At 42.6% G+C, this 18,384-nt stretch overlaps 1 protein-coding gene across 1 annotated transcript in view; it reads right to left on the bottom strand.

The window, feature by feature from the left end:
- TTC39B (tetratricopeptide repeat domain 39B) overlaps positions 1 to 13,843 on the bottom strand; it is a 76,167-nt gene extending 62,324 nt beyond the window's left edge. Inside the window, exon 1 of the mRNA XM_041485580.1 lies at positions 13,675 to 13,843. Within this exon, the coding sequence (XP_041341514.1) occupies positions 13,675 to 13,725 (51 nt within the window). The 5' untranslated portion in view covers positions 13,726 to 13,843. The remainder of the gene's footprint in view (positions 1 to 13,674) is intronic.
- Positions 13,844 to 18,384: the final 4,541 nt, after the last annotated feature.

The raw sequence follows: 18,384 nt of genomic DNA, 5'->3' as shown, positions 1-18,384 counted from the left end.
ACACCAAGTGGACTACACAGGTGCACTGAAAGCAGCATGTGTTTCCCAGCTGGAAGTTTTAACATTTGACTGACAGTTGTAGTTCCAGCCTCCAGCATGCACACCCCCCATTACAGCTTACTGACATCATGGGGAATTTATACCCTTTGAAAATTCTATCTGGCATGTAATAACAAGGACAGGATTAATGCACAGTTGTTTAATGTCAGGATTAATGTCACAGTTTTGTCACTCCTTCTACCCATAGGGTCACTTTAGCACAAATGTAAGTTTACAGTATGTCAGTGCCTCTAGGCAGCTGTTCAGGCACACACACTCCCTCCCACTCCCACTCCGGAGTACCCATGGGCAATCAGAGCACTGGCTCCTCTGCAGCAAGCCCACACTGCAGCAAGAGTCTCTGGCTCTTGTGACTCATACATTGCCAAAGGAAATCCTGCCCAACCACACGATGGTTCAATCCAAAGCACTCAACGTCTCCTTGCACCCTTCTTCCTTCCTCCAGCACCCAGAGACACAGAACAGAAAAAAGCCAAAAACATTACATGAAGTGTAGAGAACTTAAATTATGGAAAGGGAAGTTGCAGACAATTTTTCCAGGCTGCCAGGAAACTACTTATGTCATAGCTGATTTCTATCTATTGGTTGTATTCTTATTCATTTTCACTTCAGCCCACAGTCACTATATACTAGGAAGTTTTTATGAATTTGTGGATGCTATTGCAAAAGTTTTTGAAATTTCACATGGATTGTTTAATTACTTATTCAGACCACACAAACACTTAGGGGTGAGTATTTTTTAATGTTAAAAAGATACCATTTAGGCCAAATTCTGCAACTATTAAAATCTAAAGTCAATAGCTACCAGACCTCACATACATAAACTAAAGAGACCAAGTGCTATGGTATGATCTACAAAACTACAAACCACAAAACTGATAAAACTGCTTTATCTCACCTACAGCAAGGACCAGACCTAAAACAAAGAAAAAGGATCAGATACAAAACTTTCAGTCAAGGACAAGAGGAGCATGTTTCAGAGACAACAGCGAAGGCAAGCCCGATATCCTTGGCTGCCATCACAAGACGTAACCTCAGCTTCCTCTTCTTGCACTCCACGTGTCCTCCTAACACCAAAGGACTTCCACAAATGTCAAACACAAAGCAACATGTTATGAGGGTTTAAAAAATAAAAAGAAACTAAGCCAAAATATTAACCACGCTGGATGTCAGCTCTTTCAGTGATTCAGGTGACTTCCTTTCTCTACTCCGCCAGAAGAACACACCCACACAGAAACACTGACAGGAATTCAAGGCAACTGTACAAATCCCATTGGCTAAGACAAGGTGCTTTTTTAGAGAAACTAGGTAACACAGGACCACAGATTGTGTTCCATGTTGCAACTCAAACTATTCAGAGAAAGCACATAAACCACTTCTACCACGTAATCTCTAGTCTTTGTCCCCATGATGTTTTCTTTACAATTCCTTCAGTTGTGCCCATGCGCAGCTACCTGTGATGACATGCCCCTAAGATGAACATCCTGACTGATTCAGCATGAACCAGTAACTTCAACATGTATCCAGTAACTTATTGTCTACTTTGCCTCACAGACCTGAACATCCTCCTCTCTTCACTCACACACATTACTATTTAAAATTACAAGCACTTTTTCAGTACTCCAGTCTGTAAATTCACAACAAGCACTAACTGAGAAGGCAGTTAGGAGGAATCTTTCACAGTGGAATTCTGAACTGCAGAAGAGAATAAATACAGAGCATGATTTCCAGGAAGACCCTCCTATGTGGGACCTGATTTGTGACACTGACATGACCCTATATTCCTGTTTCCAGTTCACAAAAAAGAACAAAGCTGGGAAGACCTGCATTTAGTTTGCACTTCCAGCCCCAACATAACTTAATGAACTCAGTAGCTAAAAATCCTGCCATTCAAATAAGTAAAATGGACTTTTAAACAACCTACCTTTTTAATTTTAACTTGCATTTTAAGACTCCTTTGGTGTCACTTGCTGAGAAATATGTTCACTGTGAAGCTTAACTACACAACTTCAGCCATCCCTTCATCTCAGCGTGACTTGAAATTACATAGTTCACATTTTGCAGAAGACACAGCACTTTGGCAAAGCATCAAACCAAGTATGCCATCTTCTAGAAGTGAATGGCCATGAGCTACCCCCTATTTTCCAGAGCTATAACCCTGTGTGGCACTTTAATCCAAATGACATTAAAAAACAGACACTGAGCTGCTATTGAAAGTCTCTTTCCCAAGGTTTTAAGAAAACTTTGCTTAAGCTCAGCAGACCACCGCTTAACAAAGCCAGCTACTTCAGTGGTGTCACGTGAGACTATATAGGCAAGTATGTTTAACTGGATTTCTCAGAGTTGCACATGTTTTTTTCTGCTAAGATTTTCCATCTGGACATGGCACAGATTTAAATATTCTTCAGCAATATGCTTACACCACCAAGTCCTACCTTAAAATTCTTTCTCTGGTACAAACCACACACTTAAATTTAGGCAGACTGCTTTGTCTCCAAAGTTTAGTTCCTACACTTTTCACACTTCTCTTGAAAAAGAACATAATAATTAATATATTCATCATTTATTAACAATAATATAATATTTAGATTAAAATGGCTCAAACACTGTCATTCTCCCTCAATGCAGTTAACAGAATTACTTTTCAAAATACTTTTCTTACTGGGAAGAGCCAAAAAAGCTGTACTTCATGAAGTATTCAGTTATGCTACAGTTTCAAAAAAGCCAAAAAGTACTTAAGTTTCACATCCCATATTATATACTACTTTTCTCAAAGTCATTATTTTAAATTGTGTTTGTAACAAAATACTGATTCCCCAATTAAGGTGGGAGGGTTTTGTCAAAAATGAGGATCACTTCAGTTTTTGCATGTTTCTTCAGCTCCTGCTAGCCAGCTGAGCTAGAAGAACCTTGAACATCTGTATAAGACACCTCACACTGCTGTTTTTGGCTGGGGTAGAGTTAATTTTCTTCACAGTGGCTAGTATAAGGCTGTGTTTTGGATTTGTGCTGAACACAAAGAGGTGATACTATAGAGATGTTTCTGTTATTGCTGAGAGGAACTTACCCATAGACTTTTTGTTTTCTGCTTTGTTTTCTGCTTTTTGTACTCCAGTTTGGGGAGGAAGCTGGGGGTGCATGGGAGGTTGGGAGGGGACACAGCAGGGGCAGGTGACCCAAACTGACTACTCTCCTGTCGGTGGCTGAACACCTGCCTGCCCACAGGAAGCCGTGAATTAACTCCTTGTTTTGCTTTGCTTTTGTGCACTGCTTTTGCTTTCCCTGTTAAACTGCCTTTATCTCAACCCATGAGTTCTCTACCTTTTACCCTTCTGATTCTTTCCCCAATCCCACTGGTGGGGTAGTGAGCGAACAGCTGCGTGAGCTATCAGCTGGGCTTAAACCATAATACACACCTAAAAAGAGATGGATTTACCAAATCCACAACTGGTAATTCTACCTCTCTACCATATTTCCTATGGTAAGCTCAGGTTTTGCCACAGGACCTTGGAGTAGCTGTTTAACCATAAATGACTATACATGCTAAAGAGAGGGGAAAAAAAGGAAAATATTAAATATTCTCCAACCCTGGAAACAGTAAGTTTGCAGAAAAGAGGGGGAAAAAAAAACAAAAAACAAAACAAAAAATAACAATAAACCCCCAAAATTAACAACAACAAAACCACCACCAAACCACAAACAAAAAACCACCAAAACTGAAAAACAAGAATGAAAATGACATAGTCACAAAGCCATTAAGTTTAACCAACTGCCCCACTGGACTTGGTAACAACAGTCCTATGGGAGAGGATCCAGATAAAACACCTTCATCTTAATCCATTACTTCTTAGTGAAAATAAAAGCCAGTGTGATATACTCTATCATCATTATAATCCCACTTTGCTCAACTAAAACTAATAGAAATATTTTTTCTTTCCTATGGCCTGCTACTAGTTACAGACAAGTATTCCTACTCACCTACCCAAAACTACGCTTTTTAAAAGAATCAGTGTTGCTAAGAGTTGACAGACATACCATTCTTTCCAGAAACAGGTTTTCCACTAACCTCCTCTCTGTTTGGATGACAGACTGTCCTCGTACACCCTCCAATAAGAGGATTTCTGGAGAGCAAGAGTGCATGTGAGGTTGACTTCTGGGGATGACAAGAAATCAAAGGAGTGCTGCACACCCAAACATTGGCTTGCAGAAATTTATATATCACTCTATTGCAAAGTGAATGCATAAGAGAACTGGAATAAAAGCATGATACATTCACTGCATCAACAAAAAATACCATTGCTACTAATATATTAGATTATCTTGCCTTAGTATGGGTAACAGCATTACCTCCTTACTCCAGAATAAGATGACAAGCAAGTCTTCACTCGCTTGATAAGAAAACTTTACCATTAGTACTTGGTGTTTGGGCATAAGTCCACATGTCTGTGATATTTACTTACTGTTGACTGAGCAGTAACCTTTCTTTTGAACCTGAGAGGCTTAGAAAAGCAGAAGGAATTTCCAGCTCTCACAAATTCTCCCATTTCTGACTACTTAAGCAGACACTTGACTGTGGCACACAGGTCTTGGACATGTCCAGACTCTAATCAGAACACATTAGAACACTAACAGCAATGTGTGTCCAACTCTCAGGCTACTTCTCAAGTCTCTAGCTGCACAGTTTTGGTCTCTTTTCAAAATGAGAGCGGTGATCCACCATTTCTGTTCCTTCTAATATAATACTGTTTCTATTAATCCAGAAGAAACAGCATTTGTTAAAATTACTGCCCACCAGATGGGCATGGTGTGCTGTATTCCTGACAGCCTGTCACCAACAACTGTGATCTTATCTCTACCTCCTGTGCTGGTGTCACACAGGAAAAGAAAGACGTTCTAGTTGCAATAGCAAGGAAGGTTTCAAGAAAGCCAGACTAATTGCAAGAGCATGGTAAGTTTCAAATATGTCCTTATGGTCAGGCAAGCTATGGGATATTTACTTAAGACAGGAGGCACAAGATCAGACATGTCTATCACCTACTCTTATGTTGAATCATCCTGGTCCATGCTCTTAAGTAATGTATGGTCTGCCAAGAAGCAACTAAGATCCTTTTCTCTTTCAACACACAACCACTTTGCCAAGAGAGGGGCCCAGCAAGAACCTTTTTCCAAGGCATCAACTTCTGGCATTTTCAACAAGCTCATCAGGTCTAGAGGTTTTTCCAAGCATATTGACACCAATATGTCAGCAAAAAAAGAACAAGCATTCACAGAACCAAACGTGTTTCCACAAAGTCATAGCTCTCACACAGATTGACTGGAACTGCAAGAAGAAAACCATCCCCCTTCAAGCTTATATATGAAACAGAACTGTCTTTCCATGTGGACTGTGGAAGAAACAGTTCAGAACTGTCTTTCTTGAGTTGTGAATGGCTCAACCCTGGCAGTGTTCAAGGCTACAATGGACAGACAATGTCTTGAGCAACCTAGTCTAGTGGGACGTGTCTCTGCCCTGGGTGGGAGGGTCAGGTCTAGATGATCTTTCATGTCCATTCAATCCCTTAACATTCTGTGACTCTACAGTGGTTGGCAAATTTTTAGCTACAATTACCAAGGCAACTGTACAATTTACAGCTGTAATGACAGTAACTTCCACTGCTCCAAGAAAAGGCTACATTAAAAGATATTGGATGCTACTTTCAGCACCAGAATAGCACCAATGTACAATCTTCAATATACAAAGAGTACCCAAAACCTTAAGAAAAAAGCTAACTCTTCCTTTTGGTTATACTGTTTTCCATTCATATACAAGTAAGCATTTAAATATCATCACCTCATACCCCTCCTCCAAGAAAAAACAACCTAAAAACAAAAAACCCCAAACAAACAAAAACAACCCAAAAACTAAACCAAACCTCAGAAAAGAAGCAAAAGCAAAATTCACTTCCCTTTTAAAATTCACTTCATAGGTACATAGCTTTCTCCACTCACATCAGCTCTGCTTCCCTAAGAGGCACATGGTGCTTTCTACAGTGACCCAACCTTTTCCTATATCTTCTGTACCTTTTATCTCTTGCTCTGAGGAGAAACAGCTCACAGGTTAATAACAGTGAATATTGAAGAAGAAAATTTAATTGGAATACTGCATACTCCTTTTTCCCCTCCAGTAAATCAATAAAGATTTAGACTTAGGGTTTTTTACCTAATCAGCTTTCAAATTTGGTTGGAGTCAACCAAGGAACGCAAATGCATGACTCTAGGAAGCAAGTAAGAAATGGAAAAACGCAAAAAATAAAAGTAAGCCATCTCAGGACAACATGGGTAGTATAAAATTGGAGTACAGGTCCTTATTTTGAATAGTAGTCACAAGGAAACACAGTACCTCTCAAGGAAACAAAATCATACAAGTCAGATGAGGATGTTTAAAAAAAAAATTATCCTTCAAGAGAGAAAGCACCCCCACTACTTCTTCCCAATTCCGTATTTCTAACTCATTTCTAGTTTTTAAGGTGAAAAAGGCACCACAATAGCTTGCTTCCAGTTTCTCAAAGTCTCTGTGGAAATGAAGCTACCACCATCTCTTACCACAGAGACTGCTGAAGAATCCTCAGCATAATCATGAGCGAGAAAATAGCCAGTGCTGCAATTCTATAATTTATTCTAAAGTGCATTATTATATTAAGCTACTGATGTAAAGAAGCCTACCACTAGGAAGTTCTTTAATCATAAGTGCAGCAGCTGCTGCAGCAGTGGATGAAACTCTTGAGTACTTAAACCAAGTACTAACCGGCTTTTGAATTAAAGACGAGGCTGGTTTCATTTGAAATTAGCTCTGAAGATAAACTGTCCAGGCTGGTAAAGCCAGCCTATACAGTGTTTATCCCTGCTTGGGCAGTTCAAGAGAGTACAACATGCATCATAAGACCTTCATTACCTAAATTTTCCTTAATAGCTTAGTTTAAAGATGAGGCACAGATTAGCTGAATTGGCCAAGCTGTCCTTAATACAAGCCTGTCATGGCCTGTACCTACAACTAAGCCAGCAACTAAATGCCAGGCAGATGCTCTCTCACCCCATCACACCTCACATTCCCCACCCCATACCCCCAGGCAGGGCTGTGCTTCACCCCTGAGGCAGTCAGTTCCAGGTGTACTTGACACCTCTCCAAGCAAAAGCCAACTGTGGCCTACACTCTGCTGCCAAAGGCATTGAGAAAAGTGCACTAACAATATCAGTTGTGGCACCACTTGGCTGCCTTTGACTCCAGCTGTTATTGAAGTCCCAGCATGTCCAGTAGAGCAGCACTCAAGAGCTGGCAGGACTTAATCAGGCCACAGGAGTGCACTGTCAGATGCCACTCTCCCTTTGACTTGACTGCTTATATGGTGCTATCAGAAGTGAGTCATGCTGATCACTCCTTGGCTCTGGAGTTGACTGATCAGCTTCTGGGTGAGAATCATGGTCTCTGCTGGTGCTAGACAGACACCAAAAGGCCATTGGTACCCTTTAGGCCCTTGAAATGTACTCTCCTGAGGTAGCCTGTGCCAAGGATGCACAGGGCATCTGGGGCCATCACAGTAAGTTGCTTTTGCCACTCATTCCCAGTTAAGCTCACTTCAGCCTCCAACAGTTAGCTACTGGGATGCCCTTGTGACTCCAAAAGTACAAATGGGTTCCTTATAGCTTGACTCTGCACTGGTGTCTGCTAGAGCCTTATACACCCATGGATCTGACATGCTAGGTCATCGGATCCACAGAGTCTAATAAACATGGCTGTCCTTCTCCTCCACCTGGCTGGAGCAGTGCCCCTCCTCACTCCTGGTCACTGGACTGTCCACTTACTTCATAAAAAGAAAATGAGATTAGAATTGCTTTCCGAAAAATCAGAGTAAAAGAAGACCTTCCACTCTGGTAAACTGCCTACTGGAGACTGCAAGAACAACTTTCCTGGTAAAAAAAAAACCATCTGGGATTGTTTTTCTCTACAACTCAGGTACCAATGTCTCTAGGGTTGAAGGTAGGTTATCGATCCCACTTTCTTGTGTCTGCTCTGTGATCCCTCAGATAAAAACACAGAGCACCCACTGTGTCTACCCTCTATATCCTCCCCCTTGAGCAAAGAACACTTACTCTTAATAGCAGAGATACTGGGCGATACAGATGGGGAGTAGGATCTTTTTTTTGTTGCTGGAACTTCTGGAACAGTGTTTCCCATTTCTCAACCAGTTTTTCTCCAGCAAAGTCATAGGAACTCAGTATTGCCATAGCTGACAAGCCACTTCGCCCACCACCACTGCCTCTTTGTCTCTTCAGCTACCCAGCTTTGTCTCATTACCATCAATAAACTGGCACACAGCAATGGTGCATGGTGTGCTCCACTCATATTACCACCCCTGTGGGTCATGCACAGTGGATTTCACCTGGATCTGTGGGTAACTGCACATTGTTTTGGTCACAATAAATCCCCTCTAGCATGGCTGATTCCCTCAGGTACTGGACATGGTGGTCCACTAGTCTGGGTGGCATATAACATTTCCCTTGATACCTCTCCTTCACACTTGACAGGAGTCACCTCCAGAGGCTGATGACTTGTGTTCTTTTCTTAACTGCCTTGGTAATGCCCCCTTCTGTAGAAAGAAATCCCAGCTCCTTCCTTACTCTAAAATTGCAGGCTGCTTGCCCTATTATTGCAGCAGCAAAGCAGGCAGGTAACAATGTGCTCATCTGGAGGATGGGTGAAATCTCTTCACATGTTCCACAGTTCACTCAAGGATAAGGTATAGAATTGTTGTCTCTTTTCTGTCTTTCCCCCCTACTCTTGCAATAGCCCTGCTTCACCCTATTCTACTATGAGCTGACTTCCGTGTCCATTTCTTGTTTATATGAATGACTGGTACCTGTAAGGGTTGCTCCAGCTGCAGTGCCCATCAGTGGAGTTAGAGCCTGTCACCTTCTTGACATATTTAAAGACCTTCTCTTCCTCTGATGGTACTGAGCAGGACTTTCCCTTCATGAAGCCATACTGCCTCTGACTGATACCTGCATCGTATTTGGATGTTTTTCAGTAATTCCCAAAATAATCTTTTCCACACTTTTACTAGTCACTGAAGCGAGACTGAGTTTCCAGGTTGACAATTGCAGTCCCTTTTCTTTAGAATATGCTAGCCAGATTGCAACTGACTGGGACCTCTCCAGATTCCCAAGACCATTCAAAAATCATTGAAAGAGATCTTGTGATGAATGACATCATCCTACTCTTTTGAGTACTCTTGGCTGAATCCCATCAGGCCCCACAGACTTCTGGGGATCAAGCTACTTTTTCATCCTCTTAGCCATGGAGGACCTTTAACCATGGTTCTCCAGCTCAGGGTGCTGGGACACGCTTAGCCCATTTTCAGTGTTGACAAGAGAGGCAAAGAAAGCATTACACATCTCTGCCTTGCCTATGCCCCTGTTTATGAAGTGATCATCCTCATCCTGTAATGGGCCAACATTATTTCTGCACTGCTTTTTGCTACTGACGTATCAAAGGAAAAACCTTTTTTTTCTTTTTGTTCTGACAGTGCTGGCCATCTTCAACTCTAGCTGAGATTTGAATACACAGATTTTCTCCTTACAATGGGGAGCAGCATCTCTGTATTCTTCCTATGTCACTAATACAACAAATGCTTTTAAAAATTTTTTCTAACATGTTCTAGTCAGATTTGTTATTACCTGAACTCATCATACCTACTATTTGACACAAGAAAAAGACTGTCCTGGTTTAAAACCAGTCAGCAACCAAGTGTCACATAGCCACTCATTTGCTCTCCTCTCTTGCCAGTGAGACTGGAATAAGATTGGGCAGAAAAGGTAAAATCCATGGGCTGAGATAAAGACAGTTTAGTAACAGAAATAAAGTAAAATTAATAATAATAACAATAACAACAGTGTAGGAAGGAGGAAAGACAAAGGAATAAAAACCCAAGAGGAAGGAGTGATCCACAATACAATTTCTCCCTGCTGCTGACTGATACCCAGACTGAACCCAGACAGTGACTGGTCCCTTCCAGCCAACTCCTCTCAGTTTATATATTGGGCATGATGTTCAAGGGTATAGAATATACAGGCCACCCATGCTGGCCATGGTCCCTCACAACTTCTTGTGCACCTGGTTGCTGGCAGCGCATGAGACATTGAGAAAGTTTTTGGTTTAGGATAAGCACTACTTCACAACAACTAGAAATCACTGTTATTCAAAGGATGCTCATACTAAATCCAAAACACAGCATTGCACCAATTAACTCTATCCTAGACAAAGTCAGGACAAAACCTTAGAGTCTACCACAGCAAGGGCACCAAATCACCTTCAGATCTGTAAATAATCCTTAGTCCAGCTCCCTTCAGCCAAGCAAGGAATTATTTTATCATCTAGATGCTTCTTGATCATAAACCTTTCTGTCTAGCCACCTTCAGATGCACAAGGACCTCGACTGGGTTTGTGGGTTAATTTTTTTTTAATTGATAGGGAATCCCCAAGTAACCAACTAAGCTGGCTTTAAGACTTTGAAAAACCAGGGCAGCAAAGAGTGAACTTAATGGGAAGCAGATCTGGCCCGCTATTTTAAGTAATCTTTAGACAGGGTGAATGGGGAGAAGAATTAAAGTTTTACTTGAAGACTCTCCAGTGGCTGGGAATGCTGCTTTGCCCTTAACATCTAGGACATATATCTGTCCTAGATTTCCAACTCATTCCAAAGGAATACCAGTGTGAATTATTTTAGGGGGTGAATTCAGTGTCATATAGTGGTTTAAGTGTTGATGGTGTATCAGGTTTGAGTTCACAACTGGCCACACCACAGGTGAACACTCTGATCACACAGTAATCAGGAAACTGCTTCCTAATAGAAAATGACCACAAACACACTTCAACACCACAGAAGCAACACTGCACTCAGGAAAATCCTGAGTTTAACAGCTATTTGTTTTCCCAGATGGCATATCCATAACACTATCTCATTTATACAGCCTCTTAGTCTTAGGTCTCTGGTTCCCCTTGGTGGGTTTCTTTTCCTTTAAATAAAAAAACATCAATGGACTAATACACTTATGTTAGTAAAAAAAAAATCCAAAGATTTATTTACACTTCATGCTGTTTTCTCACTGTTCCCTCTAGAAAGCCACAGCTGCAGCCAATGAGACAAGAATCCGAGGGGGAAAAAAAAAAAAAAAAGAACCAAACAAACAAAAAGAAAAACAAAAAAACCCAAACAAATAAAAACCCCATGGTATCTGGCACTTCCTTGAGCTGCAAGAAGCATCAGGAAAAGCACAAATTTTATTCAGGGACAGACTACAGCAGGGGGCAGCTACCTGGTACCTTATGCTTGGACTTTAGAAGAAGGGTTCTTGCTGGTCTATGTCCTGTTAAGCAGGAAACAACTTCAAGGTTTAGCTTAACATATTCCTCTTCAAAGCTTCAGGGGCAAAGAAGCATTCACAAGTCCCTGCAAAGCAAAATTCTATGCTAAAAGCTATGTTCATATAGTACTAAGCATGCACACTTAAATCAGGAAGCAGAGCTCCCATCTGCCATATTCTATGTAAACAATACTATTTAGATGCCTGTAGCTCATAAAAAAAAGGCCTATAGACGTGTTCTGCTACCTCTGTATCTCAGCATCACAGCCACTGCAAAGACCAAAAAAAAAGCTAAGGCCCTTAAAAAATTACCACGTGCATAAAATCACAACAAGCTTATTAGTAAAGAGACTATACTGAACATATAATGACTGGGCAAAGACAGTCTACAGTGGTCCAGACAATTTTTGTTACAAAAGCAGTGACCATCCCCAAGATAACCATGTGCCCTCTTCTCCTGAACTCTGGAATCTGACCAGGAAAAACTGAAGTACTTTCTGCATTACCACTACAGGTCTGTTTCAAACTCTAAAGAATCAAGCACTAAGCAAATCAGACACATGCAAAAAGCATGAGGTCTTTTAGGCTTATACTGAGAAAACTAGACTTTTTGCAAGGTATTGCTCAAATAACACCTCTTTCATGGGCTTTTATGCCTACCTTTTCATATTTTTTTTTTGCATGGCAGCTTCTTTTCCTCAAAAAAAAAGCATCAACATTTAACACTAAACTCACTGAAGTTCTTTCCTACTGTTCATACAGAACAGCTGGGTTACAGCAAACTTGCTGAATACCTGTTTCAACAGCTGTGCATTCCAACTATTTGCTGACTGAGAGAGCTGCAAGAACTAATTAATAACTTTTTTCTCCCTACTCTGGAAAAAAAAAAATCTCAGCTTCACAGAGATTACTTTATCATTTTGCAGTGATTCACTCTGGTATACAATGAAATTCAAGCATTTCACATCCTCTTCACTGCTGCCACATATAACCTTGGGAAGTAAAAACTTTCTCAGCACGCTCTGAAATACAGGCTAACATATATTCCCATTCCCTAACCAAGAACAAGCTAGTTCCACTGAACTAACTACACAGCACATCAAATCCTACTTGCCACATCGTACAAAACAGTGCCACACCTCACACACTGGGTGCTGAAAAAAGACCCAACGTATTAAGTATTCATTCATAAAGCATCTTCAGCAAAATTTGGGCAGACTTGCCTTGCCAGCCTTCCTGAAGAAGCTGCTGGATGCATGCAACACTAAAATTGTTCACTCTAGACTGTGCAGTCAAAAATCAAGTCTATAGTCCCACACGCACCTGCCAGGACTGCATGTATCTGGGTATCTGTGTTTAAAAGCACGCTCCAGTTAAAACTGCCTCAGTTTGGCAGTACCATTCTCAAAAGCTCATCTAGGACAACACTTTCCAATCACCAGTTTCTGAGAGGTGTTGTCAAGGAATCCTGCTACCGTGTTCTCCTAGACTGACGGTGTTAACAAGGAAAATCTTCAAGTTCAAGGGATCGTCTGAAGGGATTTCTGTCTGGGCTGTTTGAAGGACCTTTAACAAAACAACGGCGAAATTATAAACGCATCTTACACAAACTACAGCTCTGACCATCTGCATCTCCCAGGTAGAGGAAGTGCCCATGGAAGACCCCAAGGACACGGGGCCCCCTCGGACACGCCGACAGCGAGGCCTCGGCCAGTGTGCCCAGCCGGGGTGGCCGCTGCCCGCACACCTGTCCCTCGGCACTGTCCCTCGGCACCCTGCGCGGGGTCGCTGCCGCCCGCCCGCCCGCCCGCCGGGAGGGACGCACACCGGAGCGGCGGCGCGGCACGCTCGCACGGAGCAGAGCAGAAGCTGGGGTTAAAGAAAAAATTAAAAAAAAAAAAAAAAAAAGAGAATGGAAAAAGAAAAAAAAAAAACCTAACAAATTACGGGGATGCAGCGAGGGGCCGCTTGCGGCCCCGCTGCCGGGACAACTCTCCCCAATTCCAGACGACGGACTCGTCCCTAGACCGGCGGTCAGGCCTGCCCCTATCCTGTCCTGCCGCCCGCTCATCAGCCCCCATCGCGGAGCAGGTGGGCGATCGGGACGGACGGTACAGAGAAGCCCCTGCCCACATCACCCCGCCGCCACCGCGCCGGCAGGGACGGCTGCTCGCTGCCCGCACGCCCGGAGCCCCTCGGCAGTAGCCCTCCGTTTACCTCCTCGCCGCCGCCGCCGCTCTCCTCCGTGCCGTTTCCTACGCTCGCCATGTTCCCTCTCCGCTGCCCGCCGCGAGAGATCTCTGCGGCCGCCGCGCGCCGTCCACTGCTCACAGCCCAGCGGCGGTGCCGCCCCACGCCCTTCCCGGTCGCCCCCGCTCGATCCGGCCCGGTCGCATGGCAGGACCCGCCCCCGCCGGTCGCGCCCCGATGGCCCGCGGCGTCCGCCCCCGCCACACCGCCCGCGCTGCCTCTCGGCCGGGGCGGCCTGAGATGTGCCGGGGTTGCCGGACCCGGGGGCGGTCGGAGAGTGCAGCTGGACAGGTCGGAGCAAGCGGAGCGCCGTCCCAAACTCGTACCGAAGCCCCGTCCTTCCCCCGTCCTGCAGCCCGACCTCCAGCCACGCTGCGGCTTCGCGCCACCGTGACCGGCTTCACTGACAGACGTGCGGTAAAGCTTCTCGCAGTCGTTCCCGCAGTGTCCTTTGCGGTGCCTGGGTTACCTGAGCGGCAGCCCGGGCCGGTTCAGCATACCTGAACCAACAGTGGCGGACTGGCGGTCTGTGCTGGGTGCCAGCAGCCTCCTCCGGGATCTGCCGCTCCGCCCGGCCAGCTGCTCCAGGAAAGGGCAGCACGGGCTGTGCTCGTCTGCGGAGGGGCCTCGGGTAGCACTGCGTGGAGACCCTGCCACTCCGATGTTGTCAGTGACCTACAGGTATTCAGTATCTGATGTCCGGGAGAAATTTTCTCTTACAGTCCTTCAGCTCCCAGTGGCCCGGCTCTGAGGAAGAACGGCTTCCTCACCATGCTGGCTATCACTTGCAAAGAAAGTTCACAAAGCAGTCACCTTATCTGCCGCCGATACAACAACCTTACTGAGAACTCTTATTAGAGTCCCCCACTTCACCTTGTCCTGTCTTTAGTTCACAGTATCATAATGCTCTGTGCTCAAAATGTACCAATTTCCACTTTTCTGTATTCTGCCAGCTGAGGTCAATGCCAACTAAAAGGCAGGTAAGGTAGCATGATGCCCACTGGTTAGTTCTCTGTCACAGCCATTGTTAAAAAATACATATAGTTTTGATAGTCCGGCTTCCTAAGAACCAGAGAGAGGTTAACAGAGAAAGAGAATTGAACAGATTCAGCTAACCAGGAGGAAAATACAGTCTAAGAGCTTTTTGCAATATTTGGGAATATAGTCTAGATAGGTCCTTAAGTCTAAGAACAGGCAGAAGTACAGATGTTCAATGTAGACTGAGAACTGAAGTGTCCATACTAATCTTTCATAGACTGCTCTGCAATATCTGCTATTTTTACCCAGCTCAGCTAAGTAAAAAGGGGAGGGGAACCTAGCATAAATATGTTCATCTTTCCTGCAAAATTCAGTTAGGGTGCCACAGACACACTGTTCTCTCATTCTCATATTGCACTTGAATGAGTTTCTTTACTGGCAACTTGTTGGAAGATACTCCAGTGATATTAATATTTTCCAGGACTGAACTGAGGCACATGAAATATACCAGTCTTGCAAAAGCAGAAGACAGGCTCATACATGCTTTGTATTTGACTCACAGCACAGTCATGTCTGCCCACATGTCAGCTCCACCTGAAACCTTTTTTATGCTGTTCACAAGAATTATTCTGCAAGTTATCATTCTCTTTTGAAGACATGATTCTCTTTCTGTTTTTCAACTTCAAAGGCAATCCCTTTGAGGTATCCTTCAGGCTAGAGCAGCATACTACCTCCATTTCAAACCCAGTTTTTAACCACTATTATTATTTAACAGAATACTGTGGGATATGTATTATATGTGGAGGATAACAACTAATACATATGTTCTGGATGAGTTCTAGTTATGCCATTCAGTAGAAGCCACACTTTTAAGCAGTTATGCATTAGCAACAGAGAATAAAAACTTAGCATGAGCATGATCACTTAAGTTCTTGTGTAAACTGTTAATGTACTATAGCACAAAAACTTCTAAAGTTAGGCTGGGGAAATCCCATTAATGTGCAGAGATTTAAGTCATGGGTGGTTGGTTACTCTGTGTGTGGAAAACGTAGCTCCATGAGTCAGAGGTTCAGTTAATGTACTCAGCAAGCTCAAGAGCAAGGACTAGTTCATTCATCACCATTTTGTCAAAATTGGCTCTTGATAGGTTTCATTTATATTACTGCATTCTCTCTTCCCCACCAAGTCCTTTAGTTCACTTATACTCTTGGTCAGATTGAGGCTGATATGTATCAATGGCCTTTCTCCAGTCAGAACGAAGATGTGTACTAAAATAATTGTGGAGGAGATGACTGCATCAAATCATGTCTGATCGAGGTAGCTGAGGCATGAAAATTGCTACTGAAGTTTGAATACAAGCCCTGGGAATGGTAGAGCCATTACTGAGTTTTTCTTGGTCTTTTCCACAGGCTCGCTTTCATTAAAGGTAGAGGCACGGGCAAGCTTCCACAATGCTTGCTTTTACTAAAGTAATTTAATAATGCAATAATAGTAAAATAGTCAAAAATGACATCTCAAAACCACGCCCCAGTTGACTTTAATCGAGTCAACTGTGGGATATGTATTATATGTGGAGTTTAATTATTCCTCCCCTTCTCACTTGAAATGTAAGCATTAAATCCTTGTAAATTCCTCTTACGGTTTTCCATTTGTAAAAACAAAACCAAACCAAACCCTCCATTTCTGATGGAATATGAACAAGAATAACAGGTCTTAATCCTCTGAGAAGCCTGCAGCAGTTCTCAGCCAGCTCTAGTTTCTATCCATTTGACTGTAGGTGTCTTGCAGCAAGAATTAAGAAGATTATGAGTTGATTACTAATCTTTCAAAAAGTATTCAGAGAACATTCCAGTGGAAGTGTTGAAAGGATTTTGCTGTGATCTGACAGAGGAGGCAAGACCTTGAGAGTCTGTTCTCCTCTGTCAGGTAGCTGGATAGAATTCCCACACAGAAAAAGCCTGCCTACATCTTCCCCATTTTCACAGCCATAACTTGCATGCTTTTGTGTGTTAACACTGTTTGGACATTTGATAATTCTTCTAGTGTATCCCTTCACAATATAGCTATTCACTATGAATTTACCTCATTATAAGAATTCATGGGACAATCTTTCTTTTTCTATTGTTTTGAGCTTAAGCAATTAAATACAGCTCTTACAAGGATGAAGAGTCCTATTCTGCCCCTTATGATTAGATAATATAGAATAATAAAATCCACTTCAGTATAAACCCTTGGTACTGATAGAGTTTTCTTGAGGACTAGAAAATAATCCTTGAGAATAGAATTTCTGTAAAGGAAGCCTAGGAAATTGCCCTAGCAGTCCTACAGCTACTTTCTTCTAGGGTTACTCTTAGACTCAAACAAACAGCAAAGCTGTAAGTAACACTCATTAAACAATTAGCAGGTTGCCTGATGGAGTTAGGGCAAGTAAGTAGGGCAGAAACCGACTCCCGCCTAGTTCTAGAAGTACGGTTTCATACACTACCTATTAGAACAGTGAGTACTCTGAGCAGTACAAACTGTATGTGACTCTACCCACAAAAACACCTTGTGAAATATTTTTTGAGAGAGTCAGAATCACCATATTTGAGGAACACCTTTCAGGATCAAGAGAATGAAATTTCTTACTGTGGCACTGAGTTAGAAGCTGGCAAAAAAATTAAAAATAAAAAAGCAAACCACAGACAGATATATTTGAAGTAATTTGTCAGAGATACTATTTTGTAAAAAAAATAAAAAGAAAGAAAAGACAAGATGTAACAGCCAAGAGCAAAAAATTGCTTACAGTGTATCTCCCTGTGGATTATAACTGCCATGCTATAACCTCCAGGCAATTAGGGGTTTTTTAACCAGCACTTATTTGCCAATTGAGGTGAAGCAACACCTCTTCTTGATGGGAACCAATATGAAAATATTATTTCTTTCCACAAGCTGAGCTAGTCCATGACACAAACAGTGTTTCAGCCATTACTATAGCAACAGCAGTAATCCCTTTAGAATTAAAACACATGAGAGTGCATTGATGCATGTATGTAGTGGTATGAGGAGGCTAAGGTAGATTCTGAGATAAATGCAATTCCTCCACATACACACACGCACTACCCAATACTGCAACAAGTTTTACCCTAGGCTCTAGGAGGAATATTAACTCTAAGTCCCAGCACCATTTTCCCACATCCAACTGAAAGGAGGGTGTAGCAAGACACAAAGCAGCCCACCTAGCTAAGTAAATGCAACAATTAAAAGCACTAGAGTAAGGCAAGTCAGTATGCTCAAAACACGTGGTCTAGCCTTGGGCCCCAAGAAAACCCTGAAAGGACTGAGCTAAGGACCTGAATCAACACACCAACACACAATTTTTATGAAAGATGTGGAAGAAAGTTGGCTTTCCAAAATGCCTGGCATGCATGGAGGCAGTACTACAGCCTAGAGTACTCGTGTTCTGCAAATTACAGATATGGACATCGAGTAAATCTTAAAGTACTGAGCTGTTAGACTTAGGAGTGAAAGTGTTCTACAGTAAGCTGTTTCATCTAAATGCTGTTTGTTAGACCTCTCAAGAATTTTATTTGGATGTGAAGAACCGAGGTGTTATTTCTTTCACAAATATAAATATGCAGAGATTTTATTTGAGTACTTACGTTTTCATACTCTGCTAGGCATTCTTTTAGAGAACTAAAGTGGTTTCAAACTCCCAGA

This window comes from Pyrgilauda ruficollis, unplaced genomic scaffold (assembly GCF_017590135.1).
Source record: "Pyrgilauda ruficollis isolate IOZ18807 unplaced genomic scaffold, ASM1759013v1 scaffold71, whole genome shotgun sequence".
In the NCBI taxonomy this organism is placed as follows: Eukaryota; Metazoa; Chordata; class Aves; order Passeriformes; family Passeridae; genus Pyrgilauda; species Pyrgilauda ruficollis.
The sequence above is the reverse complement of the archived record's forward strand: the minus strand, read 5'-3'. Positions and strand labels throughout refer to the sequence as shown.